The sequence below is a fragment of the Hesperophylax consimilis genome, chromosome 3 (assembly GCF_061612785.1).
Source record: "Hesperophylax consimilis isolate HC1 chromosome 3, BYU_Hcon_1.0, whole genome shotgun sequence".
Lineage (NCBI taxonomy): Eukaryota > Metazoa > Arthropoda > Insecta > Trichoptera > Limnephilidae > Hesperophylax > Hesperophylax consimilis.
Genome location: NC_142838.1, coordinates 30,898,783 through 30,923,253, shown reverse-complemented (window position 1 = coordinate 30,923,253; position 24,471 = coordinate 30,898,783). Strand labels below are relative to the sequence as shown.

Here is a 24,471-nt window from a genome sequence, read left to right as displayed (position 1 = left end):
CGAAAAAATAATAAATATTATGTTTCAGAAGCTGTCCCCGTGTTCCAAGGATATCTTTGATTTTATAAGACGTGTGATTATTCGGCACCTTTTGTATTTTTTAAATACATTTTTTATTTATTTTTTTTTTTTTTTTTTTATAGTGAATACCTCACAAGAGTCCCAACTGCTCCCGTCTGGAGCCAGTGAGACTATGGCATCCCCAATTGGGGGATGTTGTGAGGCTGAAGGTAAGTTGGGAAGGGAAAGAGGAAGGTGGGGAAGTACCTGGCTATTCAGATCTAGTCACTAAACACGGCTAAAGCCATTTGGAGCAACGTCATCAGAAATTTATGTTATTATACGTTAATACAATAACAACGTTTTTATTAGCGACTAAACATTTACATAGTTAATAAATTGTTAACCACAGTCTGAAACCTGTAAACCTGTATAATTTCGTCCTGAGAAAGAGCAATATAAAATGAAAAAAATCTTTTTAGATTTAACTCCAGTAAAGCATACAATAAAACCAGAAAGTAAGAATGAACAATTGAACATGAAATAAAAATCTTTTGCTTCTTGGAAAGAACTAGAGCGGTTATAAAATTAGATAATAATGCAGACCTGTGTTGTAAAAAAGTTGCTAAAAAGATTTCTTCAATCAATAATATTTAATTAGTTTTAGCAAAACTATCATACAATGAGCTCTGGCGTTCTAAAAATTGGAAACATAAATTTGTGGATCAAAGCATACATAATACGATAGTCAACAACGTCATTTCCATCTTGAGCATGGAGTTTTAATTTATCCACATCGTGGTAAAAACAAATGGTTCTGTGATAACTCCTCAAAATAACAATTCAACACACATATAAAAAGTGTTATAAAGTTACGAAAAGTGATGAAACAAAAACTAGGTTATACAGTTACATATGTAACCTATTTAACCTAATTTTTGTTTCATCACTATTCATAACTTTATAACACTTTTTTTAGGCGTGTTGAATTGTCATTTTGATGAGTTATCCGGTCGCCAAAATAAACATGACTAAAAACATGTTGAGTTATTATGGGAACCCCAAAAAAGCGTAAAAATAAATTCATTTTATGGAACTAGAAAAATAGTACTGAAGGTCTGGTAATAATTACTAATACATTATTGAAGAAGAAGATAATGTTAATAAATCTAAACAAAACATGAAACAGAACAAGATACAGAAAAATAAAAAAGGTAACGGTCTCAGCTTGGAATCGAACACAGAATCTCTGTCTTATCGGGACAATGCCTATAACCGCTTGACCTTAAAAATTAACAATATCAACTTCAAATAATTTTCACAATATTTTTGGCTGCTATCTTTTTGAATGATTAGACTTGTAACCTTAGGTAGTGTCTTGAATAAATATATCCGATTTTTATTTATATGGGAGTCCATTGAAATTTAAAAATGAATATTCAATTTTATTGTCATAACTTTTGAAAGTTACACCCATCAATAAAATCTATCAAATAAGTTATTCCAATAAAATTGTTTGTAAACGTCTTTCCACCAATGTTCATTTGCAAATGGGATGTCATGTCGACCTTCCCCAATAAATAATTATTTGAGACGTAAGTGTTATTGGTGCAGAAATGTTGTAAAGGCTTCATAATTCCTTAATGCATTCAATGTTTGCTGGCCATACAATCGTGACGCTTTAGAGGTTGTAACCACCGACAATTGCTTCACGATAAGCGTTATTATTTATTCAGTTATTTGTTGGATGGAAATAAATATGGCAATGTATTAAATTCATGCGGCGTGGAGAATTATTATTGTGGGATATAAATATATAATTATTGTGGGATATAAATAATATGTAGTTTGGTCAGGTCTGTTCAAACATTTTGGAGAAGCGCTGTAGATTTTTTGTTGTTGGGATGATATTTTTTTTTTTTTTGTTTAATAATATTTTAAATTTAAAATTACAAATAGTTATAGTACCAAAATCTCTGGTCGTCTTATAGATTCAACTCTGTTACAGGGACATGATAATGACATCCCTTTACCTGGGTACATTTAAACAGTAGGATTTATTTTGGATGATGTTTTTTAACGAGAAGGCACTGCTAGTCCAGTTTTTGGTCGATTTTTTCGTACCAATTTTTTCCGACTTAGTAATTATTGTTGCAAGACAAAGTTTTGAATTGCAATGTGTGATTCTGCATTCAAAATTCTACTCTCTTGAGAGCTGGACACGAAATATGGTTCTTTTCATGGTGCAAAGTGATAAATTATGGTGCTGACTATTTGCCGCTGCCGATCTGGAAACCATGGGGACAGGATTTGGAGAGCTCTCAAAGACAGATGATATCTTCAGTAGGTCATCTGTTTTTTTTATGTGGACGGGATTTGGAGAACTCTCAAAAATAGACGATATCTTCATTAGGTCATCTGTTTTTTTACGTGTCCAGGATTTGGAGAGATTTCAAAGACAGATGATATCTTCAGTAGGTCCTCTGTTTTTTTTTTTATCTGGACAGGATTTGGATAGCCCTCAAAGACAGATGATATCTTCAGTAGGTCCTCTGTTTTTTTATGTGGACAGGATTTGGACAGCCCTCAAAGACAGATGATATCTTCAGTAGGTCCTCTGTTTATTTATGTATTTGGGTGATTTGATGGATTAATATTTGTTCACGCCCCCTGTACAGACTGAATTTTGTCTAACAGAGTCAATCAACCTTTTTTATAAAGGGAATTGAATTTTCTTGATGGTCTGTGCGATCTTCCAAACCAGATCATCACCATATTTTCATGAAAAAAAAAACTTGTTTTAAATTTCTGTCAACGAAATCTCTTTGATATACCCATCTTAAAGGACGGATAACAGCTTTATAAAATAGGTAAGCGATATTTCAATAGAAGATGCTCCGAGGAACAGTCTCTAGCAACACCTTCGGGACCGAACATTTTTACGTGTTTTGTGACCAAAAGTTCGAAAACGCTCATTTATACATTGACATAAATACAAAGACGCATTATGTTTATACTATTTACAAAAAATATGGCATGTTCCTGTTTCTAGATTGAAATCGAATAGCGAAACGCGCGAGAAAAGGATAGCCACAAAGAATTTGTGTGAGTGAATGAATTGGCTAAAAGTAACATCATACGTAGTTAAATTAACGGAACGCATTAGAAAGATATTTGGAGAGCTATAAAGCTATAAAGCTACCAGAAGAAATAAAATCAGAAGAAAACATAAAAACATTTAAAATTAAATTACGAAAATATGTGATTGATTTATTTTAAATGTGTTATTATAATTTTATTTATATGATATAAGGATTGTATTAGGACATAGATAACTATGTACCTACTTAAAATACCGCAATAAACAATAATAAATAAAGAGAGCCATTCAGAGAATGTGTAAGGGTGAAAAGACTATATATTTTTTAACTTCTAACGACTATACAGTTTATATTGCGTCCTTGCGACTTCAATTGGGAGCTTAAAACGGCCCACTGACTGGCGAGCATGTTCGCAGCAAGCATGACAAGCATCGCAAGTGACGAACATTTTTGTATCGGGTCATGCTCAGAATACTCGCCGCGCACTTGCTCGCCGTCGAACAAACGAGTGAGCAGAGTAGTAGAATACGACGTACTGTCACTAAGTTGTCCTTCATACTCTTATGTTGTTTCTGAGTTCGCTGTCTCACTTTATTTTATTCGAAAATTATTGTGAAATTGTATTCATTGAAATAATTAGTGATTTTTGAGCACATACGGATGGAAAGAAACTTATTATTATATAAGAAACCGATTTGGTTCATGATCGAGAATGATTTGTGCACATCTCAAAAGCGCATGAACGCATTTTTCACAAAAAAGAGCCTAGAGGGACGTGTTTGCGGCAGCCGGTGACAGCTTTTCTGACCGACGTGCTTATTTATATGCGATACTAAACAACTAAACTCAGTAAATCACCAGTTTGTCTACTGGACCCGGTTTAGTGCCGCCACGCGCCTTGTCTCAGTAACCTATCTTCCCCTGTTTACATGGTTTTAGGACCTATCATACTTTATTAAAGCAAAGACCTTCAGAGTTATCCCAGGGCCTGCTGTGCAAACTTTATAAGTAAAAAGTCTTTTTATAAGCACAGAAAAAAACAATTTATAAGACCTACGAATACTGCTTTAAAGTTCAAAATTTCCTAATAACAAACCCATTTTCGGTTATGGTTTTATTGTATAATGTGGCAAATTAAGTTATTTAAAAAATGCTTGGAAAACATTTAAATGTTTATGTAAATAAATAAAATAAAAGGCACTTTTTGGCCATGTTTTTTTCTTGCCTAAATCAAAACAGCTGGATGGTGTTAAGCGGAAATTTAAGCCTTATCGCCATATATGTAAGGAGTTTTATTGATGGCGGCTCTATTCAAAATATTACACGACGTATTGCATCGCCTTAAGTATAAATCATATATTTCATTTAACCTTTTTTCTGGAATTATACAATTTGTCCGAAGAAACGTCATTTTTCGAATGACAACTCTTTTTTTAAACTTTCTTCAGGCAGGTAGGTACTATAATAAAGAAAAAAAAGCGAATAAGAAAGTCCAAATAAACAAGACGATTTCACATTCGAAATAATAATCTTTAGTGAACCATTATATTGGCCACCATCTTGAAACGGTCGAGTAAAAATCATAGTTTTGTACAAACCTGGCTGACAGAAGCAACGATATCCATCATCCTGGTCCATGCATATTCCGTGTACGCAGGGAGAGGACTCGCATTCGTTCAGCGCGTGCTGGCACAGCAGGCCGGAGAAACCGCCCTGGCAGTCGCAGCGGAACTGCGTCACGTTGCCGGAGCAGGTGGCCCCGTTCTGGCACGGCGAGGAGCTGCAGGGGTCCACCTCCTCCTGGCAGTTCTTGCCGGTGTAGCCTGAAATATGAAAATCCGTTAACACAAAATCAAATTAAAATCTAACGTTAGTACCTACCTACTATGGGGAATGTGGAGATAGTCAAAACAACAAATAAATAAAAAAAATCGGTGGTGTATCTATGTAACTCTGTGTCTATGTGTAACCCTTTCAGAATCAGCTTGTACGATCGTGAGGGTCCGTTTGTAAAAATATTCCTCGAAAACGGTTTTTAATTTCCCTGGTTTACCCGCCCACAATGACTGGCGGGTGCATATCTAAACCGTACTGGTCTGTATTTTCGAAATTTACCACTAGGGCATCATTACAAGCTGACAAAATGTTGCGCCCACAACGAAGCCAAACTCTGCTCATAAATTATTTATTAATAACAATTTATCAATTATTTAGGTAATTCACCATGTTATTATTGCAGTTAACATGTTAATCAAAGAGTTTATTTTTTATTATTGAGTTTAACATTGGGTTATTTATCAATGCAAATATTAAAACCAACAAGTGCGTGGTACTAAATACTGGTAAAGGATCTCATGCATTCCATACCAATTTTGTGTGATAAATATTTACGAGGTGCTACAGTTTTTCTCATCTTTTTAAATTTTTAATGACATGATGTCACTCTAATAACACCAGATATTAATTTTAGCTATGTTTGAGCACGCAATGTCATTGTGTTCGAGTATTTTTGAGCATATTTTTAATTTTTATATAATTTTTGAAGGCGTTATAATTATCGAAATATCACTAGATGATGAAGGATGCGACAGAAATGCTATTTTAGAGGGGAAAAAACGTAAATAGAAGGATATTCAAGTTGAAGATGAGAACCGTGTTGCCGATAGGTGTAGATAATTGCGACCAGCAAAAGGAGCACTTTGTATTGCACTTGGAACAAATCCGAAATTTTCCTAAATAAGCATAATACACTTTTTAGACGTGGTTTTTGTAAATTTTTGGTTGCTGTACCATAAAAACCTTTATATTAGAGCGCTCCCTCTAACATTTGAATTTACGTATCCCCCGTTCATAACATCTTCTTCTTCCTTTTGAACACTTATTACGGAGCCTTAACGTCGTATTCATTATAAGGATTGTCGAATGTACCTGATGAACTATGATTGTAAATTGGAAGTTGGGGTATGGAAAATGGGTTTAATTATATGTGTAAATGTAATAATTAATTGTAAAAATGTACATTATTTTCTTTGCAATAGAAAGATAAACATTGCAGGGTTACAAAAAACTCTTACACAATTACTATTAACAGAAAATGTTGTTTTTACCAACAATCCCAATACTTTTTAATAAGATATTTGATAACTATTATTCCAGCTATCTAATAATAATTGGATAATTTAAATCATCTCATGGGCGCTGAAGTCACTGAAGGCAACCGCTCAGTAAGCGAATGCAGAATGTTTGGCGCAATTTAATATAAGGCTCTCCATATGTGAGAGGACTACAAAAACACAAGAGCTTAAAGAACCATTGCCTACTCATAGTTTTTTTTCATTATTTATTTTCATCAAAACACCCGTAAGATGTAATAAAAAATCTGCCACCAAACTCCAACCATTTTTTCAACTCCTAAAAAAATTATGTTTTATTTTGTTAAAATACTCTGCACAGAACATTGTTAAACTTTGAAATACCCCGATTTCGTCACAACATATTGATTTTTTGGTGTTTCGACTTCTTGTTTTTAGACTAATTTTAAAATCAGACAATATTACTGAGTTCTCCTTTGTTGCTTTATTATCACGTGTGACAGTTTTTTTCCGTCCGACGACAATGCTGTAAAATTCATGTAAAAATAACAACAGTGTCCTACGGTATACGCAATCATAGCACGTTTATTAGTTGACATGTAATGGACATATCAATCAACCGACATTCAAATCCTTCTCACGAAAATCCTAACAATCAACCCGCGTCCGTAGAATTAGGTATTTATTGAATGGAACTACCCTCAGTCGGCGCTATCGCGCCGTTCAGTCTTCTTGTTTTTTTTTAACCTATTGAGGTATAACTGCACTCAATATATTTAAAAATATTAATTAAGAGCCTACGCAAGTGCTAAGACCGAAAAAGTTTCTACAAAGATGTTTTTTTAGTGATTTTTATTACTTGATGAAGATAACAATCTAAACGTGCACTAAGCGCTTTACCTGGATCGTACTTCCGTGTTTAGTATTAATCTACAGCAAATTCTGAAACGTGAAGAAAATCAATTTCATACTATTTTAAAAAGAGTAATATTATTTTTGTGTATTGGGAAGGTATGTGAAAAACAGTTAATAGGGTACATCAAAACCTACTTCTGTAAATAATCAATAAACCCACTTATATGAATTAACACGGCGGGAATAAATTATTGTCAGCACTGAAGTGCATTAAACACGCCAGATCAAAATGATGTCAGTAAGATTTTGAATACAACGATGATAGTTGGGTTTTTATTACTGCTAAATAGATGTGATAAATTTAGCCTCAGCTTTGGAAGCTAAGTTATATTATGTTAGTGTTTAAACAGTTATTTCTAACTTTCACAGTTATCGTGCAGTGTTGGTCCTTTGGGACGGATGAGAGTATTAGTGTTTTGGCAATCACGCGAATGCTGCTGCCAAAGTGCCAGCGCTGCTTCCACATCGTTAATGATCAAAGTCCCCACGGAAATGAAATCTCTCGTGAAATACATCAAAACTGTCCCGTTTATGGCTACGATATTCAAACAGCCATCATCTCCAAACACACGGTGTGCGCCCTGTCCATTGTCATAACGGAGAATGCAGAACTTCTGGATGAATTGTTCGCAAGAAGCCAAAAATCGTTAATCGTTCCGCATGTTACGAAAAGGATTTTGATTATTTTACTGGGGGATAGCTTAGTATCTTTGCAAGCGTATGATTCTTATTCAGAACGCGCTGGACTACGGATCGTTGAAGTGGTGGTACATTTACAAAACAGTGGAGATTTAACTCTGATTGGAAGTAAAACGAGTGTTGAATTTGTGGAAATATGGGATTTATTATACATGAATAATTTTACAATGAATAATTTAGATCTCATAAGCAAAAAAGATCAAAAGCTAACCGTATTTCCGTTGAAATGTGTCAGTCCACCAGTGAAGCCCGAGAAGCCGGTAAATGTCAGCTTGTTCCATTGTCCACCATTTGTAATAATGAATAGCGAAAGAAACGATGTAATTGGCGGAGTGGAAGTCTTTTTACTAAGAGAACTAAACAAAACAATACCCATAAATTATGTTTTCAGAAATAATATTGAAATGCGTTGGGCACAAACAATGAAAGACATATCCAGAGGGACATCTGAGTTTGCTGCTTGTTCTATATGGTTGAGAAACTTTTTCAGAGCTGAGGTTGAGCCAACCAATTCCTACTGTTTTCTAACAACAAAGTTATTTGCACCAAATCCGAGAAGAATATCTCAAGCGTATTTATTATTGAAACCATTTCATGAACATACTTGGTTTCTCTGGATCTTTATGCTCGCCCTTGGTGTAATCCTTGCTTGTGTTTTTGCCAAGAGTATGAATCAAAAACAAGTTAGCAGATATTTTAATTTCCAACACAAGTTTTCTAAAATAGAATATAGTGTTTGGTCAATACTGAGAATATCAATACTAGCAGTTCCTTACACTTTTCCAAAGCGAACAGAATCACCCATGAGATTCTTTGTCGTAAGTTGGCTCTGGATAAATCTATTTTTCGGAATTGCCTATACCACCATGTATACAACTTACATGATGAGCCCATTATTTTCAAAAGATATACAAACTTACGAAGATATGGTAGAACACAATGTTACATGGCTGAATAACTTTAGTTTGGAAATGAGGACACTTTTTGAAAATAGTAACGACACCGCTCTGCAGAAAATTGCTCGATCATCCGTTTATATACACGATGATGATGAAAAGGTGAAGGCGATGTTAACATCAAAAAAATATGGAATAATGTTGAAGCTTATGTCGGAAAAGTATGTGGTTGTTGATACTGGTCAAGATGGTGATTTTATTTTAAGGGAATTACATCCATTAATTCCCAATGTAATGAATCATGCAATCGTCTTTGGTACACGGAAGAATTCACCATATAAGTGTTTTGTTAGTCGAAAAATTCAATATCTTAACGAAGCAGGAATACTGAAATTTCATTTGAAGACCTTGCTCAGCAATAGTTTGAACAACACGGAGACAAGTGAACACGAAATTCCACTAAAGATGGACCATATCGAAGGTCTAATGTATTTGCTTATCACGGGGTTATTTGTGGCAGGTTTTGCTTTTGTAGGAGAAATTATGCACTTTAGGTTGTGGACACCTAAGTTTTAAATTACACTGATGGATGAATATTAAAAAATATGTATTATATTGAAATAATGTGATAATAATATAATAAAAGGTTTTAAAACTTTTTCCCTATATTTTATTTTTGACCGTAACCGGTTTCAGACTGTTGTGTCTTGCTTTCGAACAGAAACGATATTTTAATGGATTCCATATAAAAGTACCTATTCAATAAATTTATAAATTTAAACGGTTTATTTACTTTGTAGATTAATATTTTTTGGGAAATACCTTATTTGAAATATTAACTGATTTAACTTTTGTCAAGTAGATATCTATTACTATTATTATTATAATCATGGTTTCCTGGAATTTTCGGTTTGCGAATGTAAAGTTAGATTTAACAAGTAGAAGCATATGCCAAATCTCCTCTCCTTCATCCATTGTAACTTTTATCTTATTTTCTAAATATTTATTATTTGACAACAGTAAAATCAGTAAATACTTCACATAAGGTATTTTCTAAATAAATATTAATCTACAAAGCAAATAAACCGATGAAATTTATTACTTATTGTATAGGTAATTACATTTATATAAAGTCCATTAAAATATCATTTTAGTTGGAAAGCAAGACACAATGAAGATAGGAAAATCCACATAATTTGAAAAAACTCATTGTATGACAACCCCTCTTACCCCCACCCTAAATGTAATGTATTATATTAGCCATAGATTAAGAAATATTTGTACCAGTCTGAAGATGGCCTTAACAGACTGAAACCGGTTACGATCAATAGTAAAATACATTGAAAAAAAGTTTTAAAACCTTATATTATATTAATTATGGAATTCCACTACGAATTGTCAGTAACAAAAATTGAAATAATGTGATCTTATTATTTTTAATTATTTTTTCTCTTCCATAGAAGCAAAGGCTTGTTTAGAAGAGGGGTGAGTATCGTGATGATTGGTATAATTCGATTTCAATTACGTTTTCAGGTATAAAGTAACATTAAAATTTTTGTTTTCATCAGGTGGGAAAGTAATTGGTTTTGAATCTAGTTAATTAATCGTCAAATAATTGTTCCGGTATTATATATGGTGAGAGTATGTGTTTTTGTCGTGTCCGACATTCAGTAAAAAACTGTCTTATTTTTTCTTTATTACTTGAATTATTATGTTTTCCAGTTCATTAAATTTTAATACTTTAGATTCTTCAAAAACGACATTTGTTTGAAATCAACACGAACATTTACAGTTGGTTTGGTTTACCGAAACAAGAGCATTGCAGAATCCTGAATGTAGAGATATCTGAAATAGTATCAGGCTAACCTTAGTCGGAAACGATAAATACCTTTGGTTGTCCTTTATATTCCCCATTACAACCCCTTTTACCGTCAGCTTTGGAAATAACATTCTCTTAGATAATTTTATTTAAGACCACTGAAAGATGATCTCATTGTAATATCTAACATTGCTGTTGGCACAAGGGAACGCAGTGAGAATTGTTTTAAATTGAAAAATGAACGAAAATTCGAGATCTTGGCATAACAATGAATGAAAAATTACATTTCACGGCCCACATTCAACAAATTATGATTAGGCAATTGTCAAGGGTGTGAAAACATTAGGATGTATATTAAAAACAATTATAAACTTCGAATTATTAAAAATTATAAAGCTCTTATAATATCTACCTATGCGAACAACCAAAATGAACTAAGTATCTAACCATCACGCCGTTTCTCCGCTGGAGTAGGCAGAGAGTCCTGGACAGACCGCCAAGCAAATCGGTCTTGGCATAAACTCATACACTGTATTTTGTATAAAAACATCTCATTTCAACTACAGTTTGCATGCCCCAATACAACGTTTACATAGTCTTGGTAACAAATATTTAAACGATATGGATGTACTTGACAATAATTTGAACTTGGCAAACAATTTTATACACGTTTCTTAATATTATCGTTGATTTGAAGAATATTGGCAGATTTGATGTTGTCATGTAACTATATTTTATGTTATCTATATTTTGTTAACTATTTATTGTAAATGTAATTCTTCAAAAAGGTGTACTGCATTATATGCAAAAGCCGATTGGGCTTTTAAATAAAATTAATAAATAAATTATTTTGTGGAACTTTCTGTCTTCAGTAGTTGATTTTTCATAAAATGAATATACAATATTACTATGTTTGTCTTTTATCTAGGATTGATTTGCAACCAAATATATTGTAAAAAGAGAATAGTTTTATATTATAAAAATATATAATTGAGTTTTGCTTACGTATTTCTACACCATACCGTGAATAAATCATGTATTTTTTCATAGTGATTTCACAGAAACGAAGTATTAAATTACGTAAGTCTAAACTAAAAAGTCAGGGTGCACGGTTTACACCCACGTTGTGCAAGCGGATTCCCTACAGAGCATCAAACCATCCATTTATCACATATCATATTTTCTTCGACCACGGCTTAAAAAAGCAACAAAATCATGAATTACCAACAACTTAAAAATGTACTAAACAATATAATAACGCTTCGTGTACTTATATAATAAGGTTTATGTTTTTCTTATGCCATTTTTATACCCATCATATTTGAGGAACTGAAGCTATTTTTTTGTATTTCCAAAAGATATACGAAATTACTCGAACATTTTTAAAGAACGCACCGCTACAAAATATTTTACCCATGAAAATAAAGCAATGGAATCAAACAAAATATCGAATCTAAAAGAAAAATCTAATCAAGATGAATTGTATCGGAAAACAGTTTCTCGACGAATTGTTTGTGGTTCCCGTATATTTAAGGTCGATAATCCTATTTTCCAATAAAAACTTAACTTTTTATTGAGACGAGGGTTTCTTTCTGTGCACAACGACGTTACCAAGTAGTAATAATAGACAATATGAGATTTCATTACAAAATGACATAATAAAGTAACTACTTTCGTTAGAATCAAAACAGGAAACCAATATAAATGTAATCGTACATAATGCACAGTTTTTGGTACATTTCATGATAAGCTGGGTCCAGACATGTTCTTTTCTCCGTACCGTACCTCCGTTTCGTATCAGCGTCGCGATCAAGAACGCTAGTTTGGACGCCCGTTCGGTACGGTACGGTGGTACGGCGTCTCGATACGGATAGAGGTACGCTCCGATCCATCGCGAGTCGGTTTTTCGACCCGTTCAAAGGCGATACGGTACGGGTCTGCGCCAGTCTGGACGTGTTCGCGGCGTCTTACATCTTTCTCTGTTTTTGAACAATTCTAACTCCCACCAACGTCGCCTTTTTTGTTTTTTTTTTTCGTTATATTATTGTGAATAACAATGAAGGACGCGCAAGCAATCGTCAAATTCTCAAACACTTCCGCAGTCGACGACATGGTGGGAGGAAATGAACACGCGATTATCGCAGCGACGTTACGGAGATACGGGCTCTTGATCGCGACGCGGATACGAAACGGAGGTACGGTACGGACAAAAGATGATGCGTCCAGAGTTTTTGGATCGCGACGCTGCACTGGACCCAGCTATACATAACGTAATTATAGTAAGGTAGAAAAGGGGAAAGATTTGTTGTTATGGTTTTTTTGTAATATTATTCACTAAGTTTAAATATTGCATATTTAAGAACATACAAACAAATATTATATCTATTCTTAGTGTGTCATTACCACGAATATTGGTAATACACATAAACATCGCTTGGTAAGCAAAAGTTGTAATTTTATAAGAAAGAAAATAATAATCAATGAAAACTATCACCAATATAAATACCTTAATCTTGAAACAAAACTACGTTATTTGTTATTATTTATCATAGTTGAAGCTACATTGTGGAAAAATCAGTGTTACAATTACTGAGAAAATGTGTAAGCCAAATAATAAGTGATGACGGCAGAATCGGTCTTACACATAATTACACGAATTACAGATTATCCGTAATCGTGTAATCAGGCGTTCATAATGTCGCCGGTATGTTTATTTTACATACTATTTTTTTATTTTTATTTCTGTATTTTAATATTACATTTAGTTACAGAAATCACTTATTGCCCATCTCACTAGGTGTGAAACGCCTCTGTTGAGATTGCAATTTACATGATATTTTTAAAATGACAGATAAAATAAAATCTATTTATTTTTTTAGATTATACAATTCATGTATGAATATATAAACAGTAGGCATAGATAAAAATATTGTAAGAAATACTCCTGATGGATATGTTTATTGGAGGTAATCAATGATTTTACTTTTAAATGAAGTTTTGGTTTGCGTTTTCTAATGTAAGTAGAGAGAGAATTAAATAGCTCAATAGCATTGTATTTAAAACCATTTTGTCCATAGGAGGTTTGACGAACTGGGATGTTAAAAGATTTTTCGTGTGACTGTCTCAAGGCTCTAGTGCTTATTCGTTCTTCATGCATATGGGTATTTTTAAATATTTCTGTAATATGGTTTGTTTAATTTACATAAAGCTATTATAGTTACCTACTTTTATTGCCATTGTAGGATATTATTATACTATTCGATTCACATGAAAAGTAGACTTCTCCGTTATCGTAATGTACATATTATACATAATAATGTTTGTTACAAATATACATTCATAATCATAATACGTAGGAATAAATTAGATAAGAGGAAGAAAGTTTTTCTAAAGATCAAACTGCAAATATGGGGTTGGTTTCGACGGCTTCCAGGTACAACTTCCTCGAGAAGCCTCGACAAGGTGCTTCTAACATCGGATACCCTGCGAGAGGGAAAATCGAAGGCCCTAACACCGGCTGGGGTTCCATTTGTGAACCGCCAGCCACACGACAAAGGAATAACAGATCCGGTAATAATTCAGCTTCATTTGGCTTCCCCCACGGGTGCCTGATGTGGGTAGGTAAGTGCGTAGTCTCGAAACATATCATGCTTCACACGTGGACGTCGTCACGAAAAACATTCGACCAACAACATCGAATGGATTATATCCAAAACAACTAACTTCATTAGTGACAAAAAAACCAAAAAGCGCTATTCACAATCTCGACGTAAAATGACGTCGGCCGCCATCTTTATAGCGGGAATATTGGGTACGAGGCACTATGCCGCCATTGTAACATGTTTTGAGGTAACAAAGTGTAGAAATAAAAGAAAGGGGAAAACGATTCCAAGACAACAATATTTATTCCAACAACTTTAGATAACATGAGAACTCTTTAAATCAATAGTTAATATCTCAGGGGTGTGCATCATCCGAAGGATAGAAATGCAACGGTGGAAATTTTGAAATTACATTGAGAAATTGACAAATTGTAAAGGGCGCCAAGCAGTGCACTCAGCATTGCTAAAATTTAATAAGTAGAGCGATGGATGACCAAGGTAAAATTAACTAATTACGGCGTCATGGTAGCTCGTAAAATATGTCGACCCGCGCGGTGGCTCGAGTCTTCCTCCAGTCGCAACGTCCCCAGCTGCCTGCTCGTGAAATACTGAAGTCGGCGGCGTTGGTGAGTCCGCGATCCAGCGTCGATCTTCCACAGGAAGTTGCCATAAACGCTAGCGACACGTCAACAAGTTCAAATTCTTGACAGGTGTTAGAATCTCTGTAGCGGGGCTAGATTGAACTGCTACATCTTTTGTCCTCTCGAAAAGAGTACCCACCTTTCTCAGCACCGCTAACTTGAGAAACAATAATGTTTATCCAGTAGTTGATTATAAATTTTTATTACTCAAGTTATATTTAACACATTTATGCGTTACAAACTCATTCAATCGCCGCTCCGGGAACCACTTATTGGAAAACCAACACCTCTGCCATTGGTCACCTCAAGTGGTTCGCTACCGTAGTGATTTAGCAGGGCTCCCCGGGTTCATCGGGTTCGACCTCTCCAACTGGTCTCTTTTGACCAATCGCCTTGCGCCGCAGCTGGGGGACAGATCATTCGTCTGTCACTTCTGGATACACTGATCCCTAGATTCCAAACCACCCCTCCTACTTTTTACCTTCCCATAACTTCCTCTCCTTTCTTTCCTCAATCCCCAAAGATGACATAGTCCCTGAGGGAAATTGTTTTCCTCAGGGCCTCCTGTGGGGGTTAATGTAAAAAAATAGTCCAGTCCGAACCAGCCTAAGCGAGCCGGTTACACATGGATATGTCTGATTAAACGAAGGGCATAATTTAATGGTACTTGATAATAATTTATAATCATTTTTTACACTGCCATTATAAACAAATGGTTGGTCAACAAGTTCAGAAGCCGCCTTTGTCATTATTGTAACTCAATGACTCATTGTTAATATGAACACAGTTCAAATTAACAACACGATCTCTAAAGTTCTCTAAATAGTATAAAACAAGTCTGTTTATGCGCTTAGTTCTTCTAAACTACATAACGGATTTTGATATGGTTTTAACTATCATTTAGATATGTTTTCCCGCAAGATTTATATACTCGTATATAATAATAATCTTGTGTTGGTAATACGCACAGAGGTATACAAGACTATGGACTAAATTATTATAATAATATAAATAGTAAAAAAAAAAATAATAATTAACATTCCTACAGATTTTATGACAAATAAAAGACGGTTATTAGCAAAACAATGTTATTAAACATGATTCATTCTGTAATTGGAAAAGTACGCTTTCAATTAGTTGTTTTGCAAAGTTCTGAGTAGCAGTAGCAGTAGCAAATATATTTGTAATGTTTTTGTAGAAAATATATACTATACTGACCAAGGCATGTACGTACATCATTTTTCCATGATAATTTTGGCTTCTAATTTATGTCACCTCTGACAGCAAACGCCTTTGTCAAAAAAGTTCCCTGATCTTAATTTTTGTTTACAATCAAACGGGCCTAATATAAACTAATTATCTATGAATAAAAATCTGATAAAATCTTTGCACAAAAAATGATGTTGATTCCTAGAGAAATTAAAAATCTAATTTAAAAATTAAATGCTTTCGTTTGAGCTCACACTGAATGATGCCCACACTCTGAGCCTTTTAAAAACGCATGCTATTTTCCAATAATATAATGCATCATATTTAATAACCTTATTCATTGTTTCTGAGAAATATATTTTTCTTATAAACACCTTGCGTTAATCTCCGAACCTGCAGGTATGTAAATGTTTTAAGAGCTTTTTTGTAAGCTTACGTATAAGATAAAAATACACTGCTTACCATAAGGACAGAGACACTGGTAAGTGGCTCCATCATGACCCTGGGAGATGTCCACGCAGATGCCGTTATTGGTACAGGGAGAAGGAAAACAAGCGTCCTGCTCCTCGCAGTGAGGACCTACGAAGCCTGGGCAGCACTGGCACTCGTACCCCTCCTGGACAGAAAATAGAACGATGATATTAATATTAGTTGGTTGACAGGAAAGAATAAAAAAAAATTATAAAATTAACGATTGATCAGAATTCGTTTTTTTTAACGAGATGATTTTATAAGCTATATTTCTGTCGCATGCACGAGAAAGGTAAAGTGAACAGCTAATCTCAGCGGTAAAACAAAATTTTACTCTCTCCATCAAAATAATGTTTGAGTAACGAAAGTTTAAAAAATCTGATCAAAATTCTTTTGATCATTGAAAAAGACGCTATAAGAATACTTATATGATAATAAGGTAAGAATATTAATTAATGTAAACGAAGCATGAAATAGAACAAGACACAGAAAATAAAAGGTAACGATAGCAACGGTAGAATCGAATCCAGGATCTCTGTTTCACCGGGACGGCACCTAAATCTACTCGGCTATTGTGACGTATTTTTACGTCATTTTTGTCGATACCGTATTTCACATTCAGAATTAACAAAATTATCTTCAAAAGAATCTAAAAATTATATAAGAAGTTAACATATTATCGTTAACTAATATTTTCCATATTTTTGTTAGCCTTTTTTTTTAATTTTCTGTTTCATTTAGATTTATAAGTATTCTTCTTCTTCGATAACCAGTAAAATTGAATATTCTATTGATTTAGATTAACTATTAGTTTTGTAAACTTGATTGCGTGTTACGATTTTGCTCATTGCGTGCAATCAAATTGTTGTCATTTGGGCGCCGATTTATAAAATGATTACAAGAATAATTTTTATAATTAATCTCTATAATCGTTCTATGTACAATAATTTAATGTGTTTAACTATATTACCCATGCACAGGCTGCGCCTTAGTGGGTTCCCATTATTCTTATTGATTTTTATAATATTGTATGTACTTAATGTAAAAATTGGGAAAAATAAAGGTATTAAATTTTTTTCAAATGCGTACATATTCAAACAGAGAGATCAATTTAAGTTCAGAACATAACTTCATAGTTTGATCGCCCTTCTAAAATGTACATATTCATAATGTTGAAAGAATTCAAAGAAAATTTCTACGCTTCGTCAATTTTAAACTTAACATCCCTTTAGAAAACATATATTACCCGTCATTATTGAATCTTTTAAATATTCCGACATTCGAAAACAGAAGAAAAATAAACGGCCTAACCTTTTTATAAAAATTATTGAACTCTAAATTCGATTGTTGTGAACTCTAAATTCGATTGTTGTGAACTCCTGCATTTAATAAATCTACAGATACCTACACGAACAACTAGGCAAATATCAAAATTTTACATACATACATCTCATTCCAACTATAGTTTTCACTCTCCAATACAACGTTTACACAGTCCTGGTAACAAATACTCAAACAATATAAACGTATTTGACAATAATTTGAACTTGGCAAACTTTAAACGGAGTATGTGTGAACTATTTTTACCTAATTTGTAAACTATTGTTATACTTTCTTATTATCATTATGGTTGATTTGGAGGATTTTGGCAGATTTTCTATTTTTTTGTCTCACTTAATGTACTATATCCATACCTATATTTTTTAAACCCTTATATTTTATGTAACATATTTTGTTAACTCTGATATTTTTTATGTAACCTGCATTTTGTTAACACTGATTTTTTTTAATGTAATCTGTATAACTAAAACAATAAAGATGTAAATTATTATAGGTAAAAGCTCTATAGGCGTTTAAATAAAATAAAAATAAGTTATTTGTTGGAAAATAAAGACAAGTAGTAACTAAAGACAATTGGGGCAGGCTAATAACGAAGCTACAGGAGGCGATGTAAAATTATCCCAAATAAAACAAAAAAAAACTCGTATGCCTTTGAAAAACGCGCCGACCGCATATTCAAATTTCCTTATGTGTGTTTGTTCGAATGTCATTTTTAGCACGAGGATAGATTTTCCTTTGCCAATAATGGAAAATATATAAGTTAATGCGGCCTAAGCCTTTTGAAGATATTTTTTTGCTACAAAATAAGATAAGAGTTCCACTTCAACCTCGATGGAACATAAAAAAATGTACCAAAAAGAAACTTTACATTTGACGAAGAACTAGAAAACGCTTTTTTCCATGATCAAGTCTGATGAAATGAAAAATATTCAAGTTTCTAGAACTCTTGCCAAGACGTAGCAGCCATTGCTTCACTCGGTAAATATTTCGTTGAAGAAATAAACTTTTCCTTTACAAATTTCCCACTCGAGTTTTTCCGAACAAGCTTATTTACCCTACAGATTTTATCAGATGCAACTGTTCATAGCTCCTTCCATCCTTACAAGAGCTAAGTTTAACACCACAAATCCTGCAACTGAAAGTACGATTTCAAAAATTAAAATTTTTAAAATTATATTAACGCTAACATAATTAAACCATTTTGACCGTGGAATGGCAAAAAGATGTGTGAAACTTTTTTGCTTTGTAACGTTTTTCTCTTTGGCAAAATACGCGTTCTGTAAAAATAACTCAAGCTTTGTCTACGAAGTGTGTAAAAAAATAAAAGCCGTCACGGGACGCCTGGCAAATCTTTTCTTTGAAGGAAGTGAAAATGAAAGTAAACAAGTCTTTATATTTTTGATAACAAAACAATTATTTTATGATTATTAAAATATACAATAAGAAGTATATTACAAATTCGAGAGTCGGTTTTACCACCTTATATGTGCCAAAAGATGTTCCACATCGAAAATTTTTGAAGAAATTTCTAATAATACAGCAAAACAATAAGAACTAGGACTGTGAGGCTTTTATGAATTGCATTTCACTCATAAGGACACTTTTATGGATCACATTTATGGAATAAAGGAATAAGGTACCTTGGGACCTTAATATACAAGATAAAAAGGTCAAAGGAACTTACTTTACACTAAAGACAAAAATTTTATTAAACGGTAAAAGTTAAGGGAACGTACGTTTTAAAAGCTTTCAAATGAACGTTTTCCAACAAAACGCGACGAGGGCAGGTAAATTAAATAATAAATACTAGCGGGTAAAATAAAATATGAATATGATTTCATTTACCACACTTTTGCAAAGTATCTTGCAAGCGTTTAGCCACGGCATCGTATTTCCCTTTCCGTGTTCAATAAAACGCACGGGTTTGTTACGCTGACTCTCTTTCTAAACTCTAGTACTGCGTCATATTGAACACGGAAAAGGAAATTCGCGCCCGGCAAAGCTGAGGTTCTGGGTTCAATTCCTAGATGCGACCGAATCTTTTATCTGATTTTTTTGTCAATATTATTTTGAATGATTAAATATTGCAATTTGAAGTTTTACTCAGTTATTCATCAACTTCGTTTTATGCAAAGCACAAATGTACCAACATCATTTAACTTGCAGACAAGCAGCCATAATTAACTAATTAAAGAAATTAAAATAAGTCAAGGGAAGAGGAGATTTTGTGAGATTACTAACGGTGTTCATTCGAAAGGTAAATTTTTGATGGTCTCTCTAATTTTCCAATAAAAAATGTGAATATATCGTATTGAAATTTGACAATATTTGTTTTGAAAACCAATATTTTATAAACATATAATTGTACATTTATTTAATATTTCTGGCATTAGATCCCAGCTCTGTGAAGCCGTTTGACGTAGGTACCTTCTTAATGACACATAGTTTTGGGTTTGAAAGTTTCACTAACATGACCAGAACATAATTAATAAATTCTCTGTATTATAATCGGCTCTCTGTCGATATAACTTACTTACAAACGGTTTCTTCATATGAAGCCAGCATCGTTCTAGGCGGCGCCAATTGCTTTTTGTATAGATCCTTGAAAATTCTGGCTAAGGCTGCGAAACTACCACGACTACCACGTCAGGAAACAATATAACAATATACAAAACGTAAAGGAAAAAATATTTTTACTTCGTAGTTACTATCCGGTTTTGCCCGCGTAATATTATTATTTTTTATTGAATATTTGATACATATTAAACAAACAATATGGCGTATTTTCTTATATATTTACAGTTAAATAGTTATTTTAAAGGTGCATGATTCAATAATTAATAAAACATCGTGGAGTTGCGAGCTGAAAATACTTGAATGAAAATTCTATCCAGGAAAAACTTACAAATTGATATTGTATGTAGTGCTAGTATTCAAACCTTAAAATTTAATCTTTTGACAGACTTTTAAAAAAATTGCACTTATTCGTCAGATCTATTAAATAATAACAATCTTATCTTAAAAACTACATTATTATATTATATTCTAAAACCATATATTTTTACTAATTAATTTTGTTTCTTAATTAATAAGAAGCACGTCTAATTTATTATAGATGAAAATTTTAATCTAATTTGAAATACCAATGGCTAAATGTTTGTTGATAAGTTATCTGCTATCCTAGGTTGTATCGATTATTTAAAAAAAAATAGGTGTGTTCATATTTCCCCGGTTCTTGAGAGGTTAAAACTATGATGAACAAATCCCGCTGAGATTGCAGGCGAAACTCGTTCTATTTTCGGGAAGCTGGAGGGTGAAATGGCTTGCAATTTTGAGCAGAACTAAAGGCTTATTCTATAATAATAACGCCATGTCATGTCGCCTCGATTCTTTTACATTCTCATACAAGTGAGTATTTAAGACTTAATTTATTTTTAAATGGATATTTAATAGAAAGTATAGTCTTTTCATAATAATTTTATGATGTACCTTATCTTAAAATATCGATTTAAAAATTACGGAATTCACACCTATCGGTTCTGATTTGTCCACTTATAAGGAATTCTTGCTATGTGGAAATAGTATTCTTTTAAAAATATGACGCGCTCATTTTGAATAAAAAATATTGAAAGCTCGTATTTACACCTAAGTGAGGCGCTATTTAACCTTTATAAAAAAGCTGGAGTGGATTGAATGGTGATGAGTGAGTATCCATTTTTATTTAAACGGTTCTTAATTTCATCCTCGCTATTGGGGAGTGTTTCTGGCAACCCATGCGCAAAGGTGGTGCCCCGGGCTTAATGGACCCAAAGGTTTACACTTGAGAAGACTTAAAGCGATTGCCAAAACATTACCAGTATTAAGCCCAAATCACAGCCCTGACCAAAAGGCGCACCATAGACCCTTTCAAATTTTATGTTCTTCATACAATATATATGGTGAATATTTTATTACAGATAATGATGTAACTTTTAGGAGTACATTTCTGTTATATGTGTTCTACTTGCATAATTTTATTTATATTTAATTTGTACATTTATTTATAACAATTACAGGTAATATAGCCTAAGACGTTATAATTGTACCATTTATGCAGTGTATATTAGGGTGTCCCTGGACATAAGGAAGATTTTTTTTTTTCATGAATTTAAATATGCATACCCTCTTATTTTATTTCATTTGATCCCAATAACTCATATAATAAATATTATTTTGATTAAACACCGGCAACCCGTGCCGACTTGATGCCAAACATATGGCACAGAGTTAATATGGAAGGATTTTCAACTTTCATTTTTGACGGAAAATTAAAATTTAAAAATGCACAAGTGTTCAATTAAATAGTATTTCATATTTAAAAATGGTTTATTGATTAAATTTTTTCTTCATAGTTTGTTTTTTACAGTCAGGATAAATCTTCCGGTGTTCCTGAACGCATCGTAACAAAAATTATTTTTGTTCCTCTTTGACCGTGAGATTAATCAATGAAAATCTTGCATTAACTTAACAGTTCTTTCAGCTGTATCATTCACTACCCTCAGCGGCGACACCTTCTTTCTGACTTCTTGATACGAAGCATTATTTGACCACATCGTAGGTAATTCGTTAAGAAAACTGGAATCTGTTTTCAGACGATCAAACAAATACTTGCTCTTGACTGAAATGAAGTCGTAAATATTTTTCTCTGAAACAAAAGTCACTAAATTATGATATGAACAAAAACCTCAATACTTAACATAATTTAAATTACTTAATAAACTTACCATTGTTACATTAGGGCTTGATAACGTAACTTATAGTTATAAGTTGTTACATTAGCATTCAAGCCAAGTAATATACTATAGGTGAGTACACAAGCTGAGCTTGTACTCCAATCTTCAGGGTGTGGATTAATATATAGTCAATTTCCCAAATGAAACAAGTCTCTTGATATGAGTGTTTATTGTACAGGTAAAACAGGTTATCAACAGGTCTACGAAAGGTACAAAGCTCTTTAAGGCCTATCCTTAATATTGGCGATCTACTGAATCTAGGCTCTGATGGACAAGGTATAATACTAGCTCACGTGGATTACGGCGGATGCGGTGAGACGGTCGGCAGGTGCCAGGGCAGGTGCCATGGATGGATGCAGAAGGGCGGCCCCGAAGGCACACCACGCTAGACGACAAAGGGGGCGCCAGGGCGGCGGCTGGAGGCGCAGAGACGATGGAGCAGGGCGGGGGCACTGGTTGGAGGGCCAAGGGGCTCCACACAACAGGCTAGGGCGGCAGACGCCCAGGACTGAGGCAGGGGTCTACAAGTTCACTGGTCTCAGCCTGGCGTGGATGGTAGATAGGGCGGCCGACATCAACAGAGGTAGGCGGCTCGCTGCAAGGGCGGATGCGGCGAGGAAGAGCTGGAGCACGGGTCGGTTCGCCAAGGGGTTCTTCACGACCCGGCTTTGGTGAGCAGCGGTGTCTGGGCCGTGGACAGCAGGTGGCCCGGACGGAGGAGACATGACCCAATTATATAATGTTGCGTGCTGGTGGACCTCAGGCAGATGGAGACATGACCCAATTATATAACGTATGGGGCTGGTGGCCATCGGCAGATGGAGACAGGACACAGCTCTATAACAAGTGGGCTGTGGTTCTGGGGGTCCCTTTGAAGCTGAGAACTTGTACTCGAGCAGCGGCCCGCGAGATGAAACAACTCCGCCGATCCATATTTACGGCGTCACTTATTTGGGCGGCAAAAAGTAACTCGGAACTAACACAGCATGTGCGTTCTACGCGACTCCCAGGGAACTGAAGCGTGGGTAGCTGGCCGCGAGTACTTGACCTGCTTCGGGCGCAAGTGGGAGGGGTATTCTACGATATCCGATTGGTTGCTAGCTCGCGTGACTCGTGCCATGGAGAGACATCGCGGATGTACTTGTATGTATTGGTGTTCACCCGATTGTAGACACGCCGAGATGCGTATATATTAGTGTGTTTACATGCTCTGGGTGCATGTTTGATTTCCGGCCACGCGTGATTGACATACATAACTATACAGTAAGCTCTTGCTAGCTTTTTGCAAACATAACACCATACAGTTTACCATCAAGATCTTCCTTCGATGGGATGTAACGTTTGTCATGGGTTGATATATATTTTTTTTGATATTTCAAGCATTTTTATTTTAGTTGTTTGATCCACAGCGTCGTCAAACAGCTATAATATAGATCCTTCATCGGTCAAATACCATAACTGCTTACTGAACAGAAATAAAGCTGCCATTGAGATGTTTTCATCATTTTTTTCTTAAGCCTTCATCGATTTCAAAAAGCACAAGTCCTGGTAAGGTGCTTTAACTGCTATAATACATTGTAGCCATGGCTTGATGTAGGATGTTACTATGAACAGGCAAACGTCTAAAAGTGCCGCCTTATCCTTACCGGTAATTTTAAATTGCGCACAAATTATTGATATTTTCAAGGAATAAAGCGCCTTTGCCATCCATCGAGCACCTGGAGGCCGAATCTTAAATTTTCTCGCTGTATCTCCTCCTAAAACTATTACACAGAGCTCTAAAAACTCTCAATAGTCATCTCCAAGTATTTTTGTTGTCAGTGCAGTACGGTTAAAGTCAAGCAAATCATCGATTTCGGAAGCGGTTAGGTGCAATGTGAGATTTTCTCTGTAGCACTGAATTTTATCGGGAT

The 24,471-nt window shown here is 34.3% G+C and overlaps 1 protein-coding gene across 2 annotated transcripts in view; it reads right to left on the bottom strand.

Annotated features, from left to right (window-relative positions):
• Positions 1-24,471, bottom strand: part of LOC149425260 (uncharacterized) — a 282,468-nt gene that overhangs the window by 55,589 nt on the left and 202,408 nt on the right. For both annotated transcript variants that reach the window (XM_089650268.1, XM_089650269.1), the window contains exons 6-7: positions 16,437-16,590; positions 4,700-4,924 (exon numbers count right to left, since the gene is read on the bottom strand). In XM_089650268.1, coding sequence (XP_089506394.1) covers positions 4,700-4,924; positions 16,437-16,590 — 379 coding nt within the window. The remainder of the gene's footprint in view (positions 1-4,699; positions 4,925-16,436; positions 16,591-24,471) is intronic.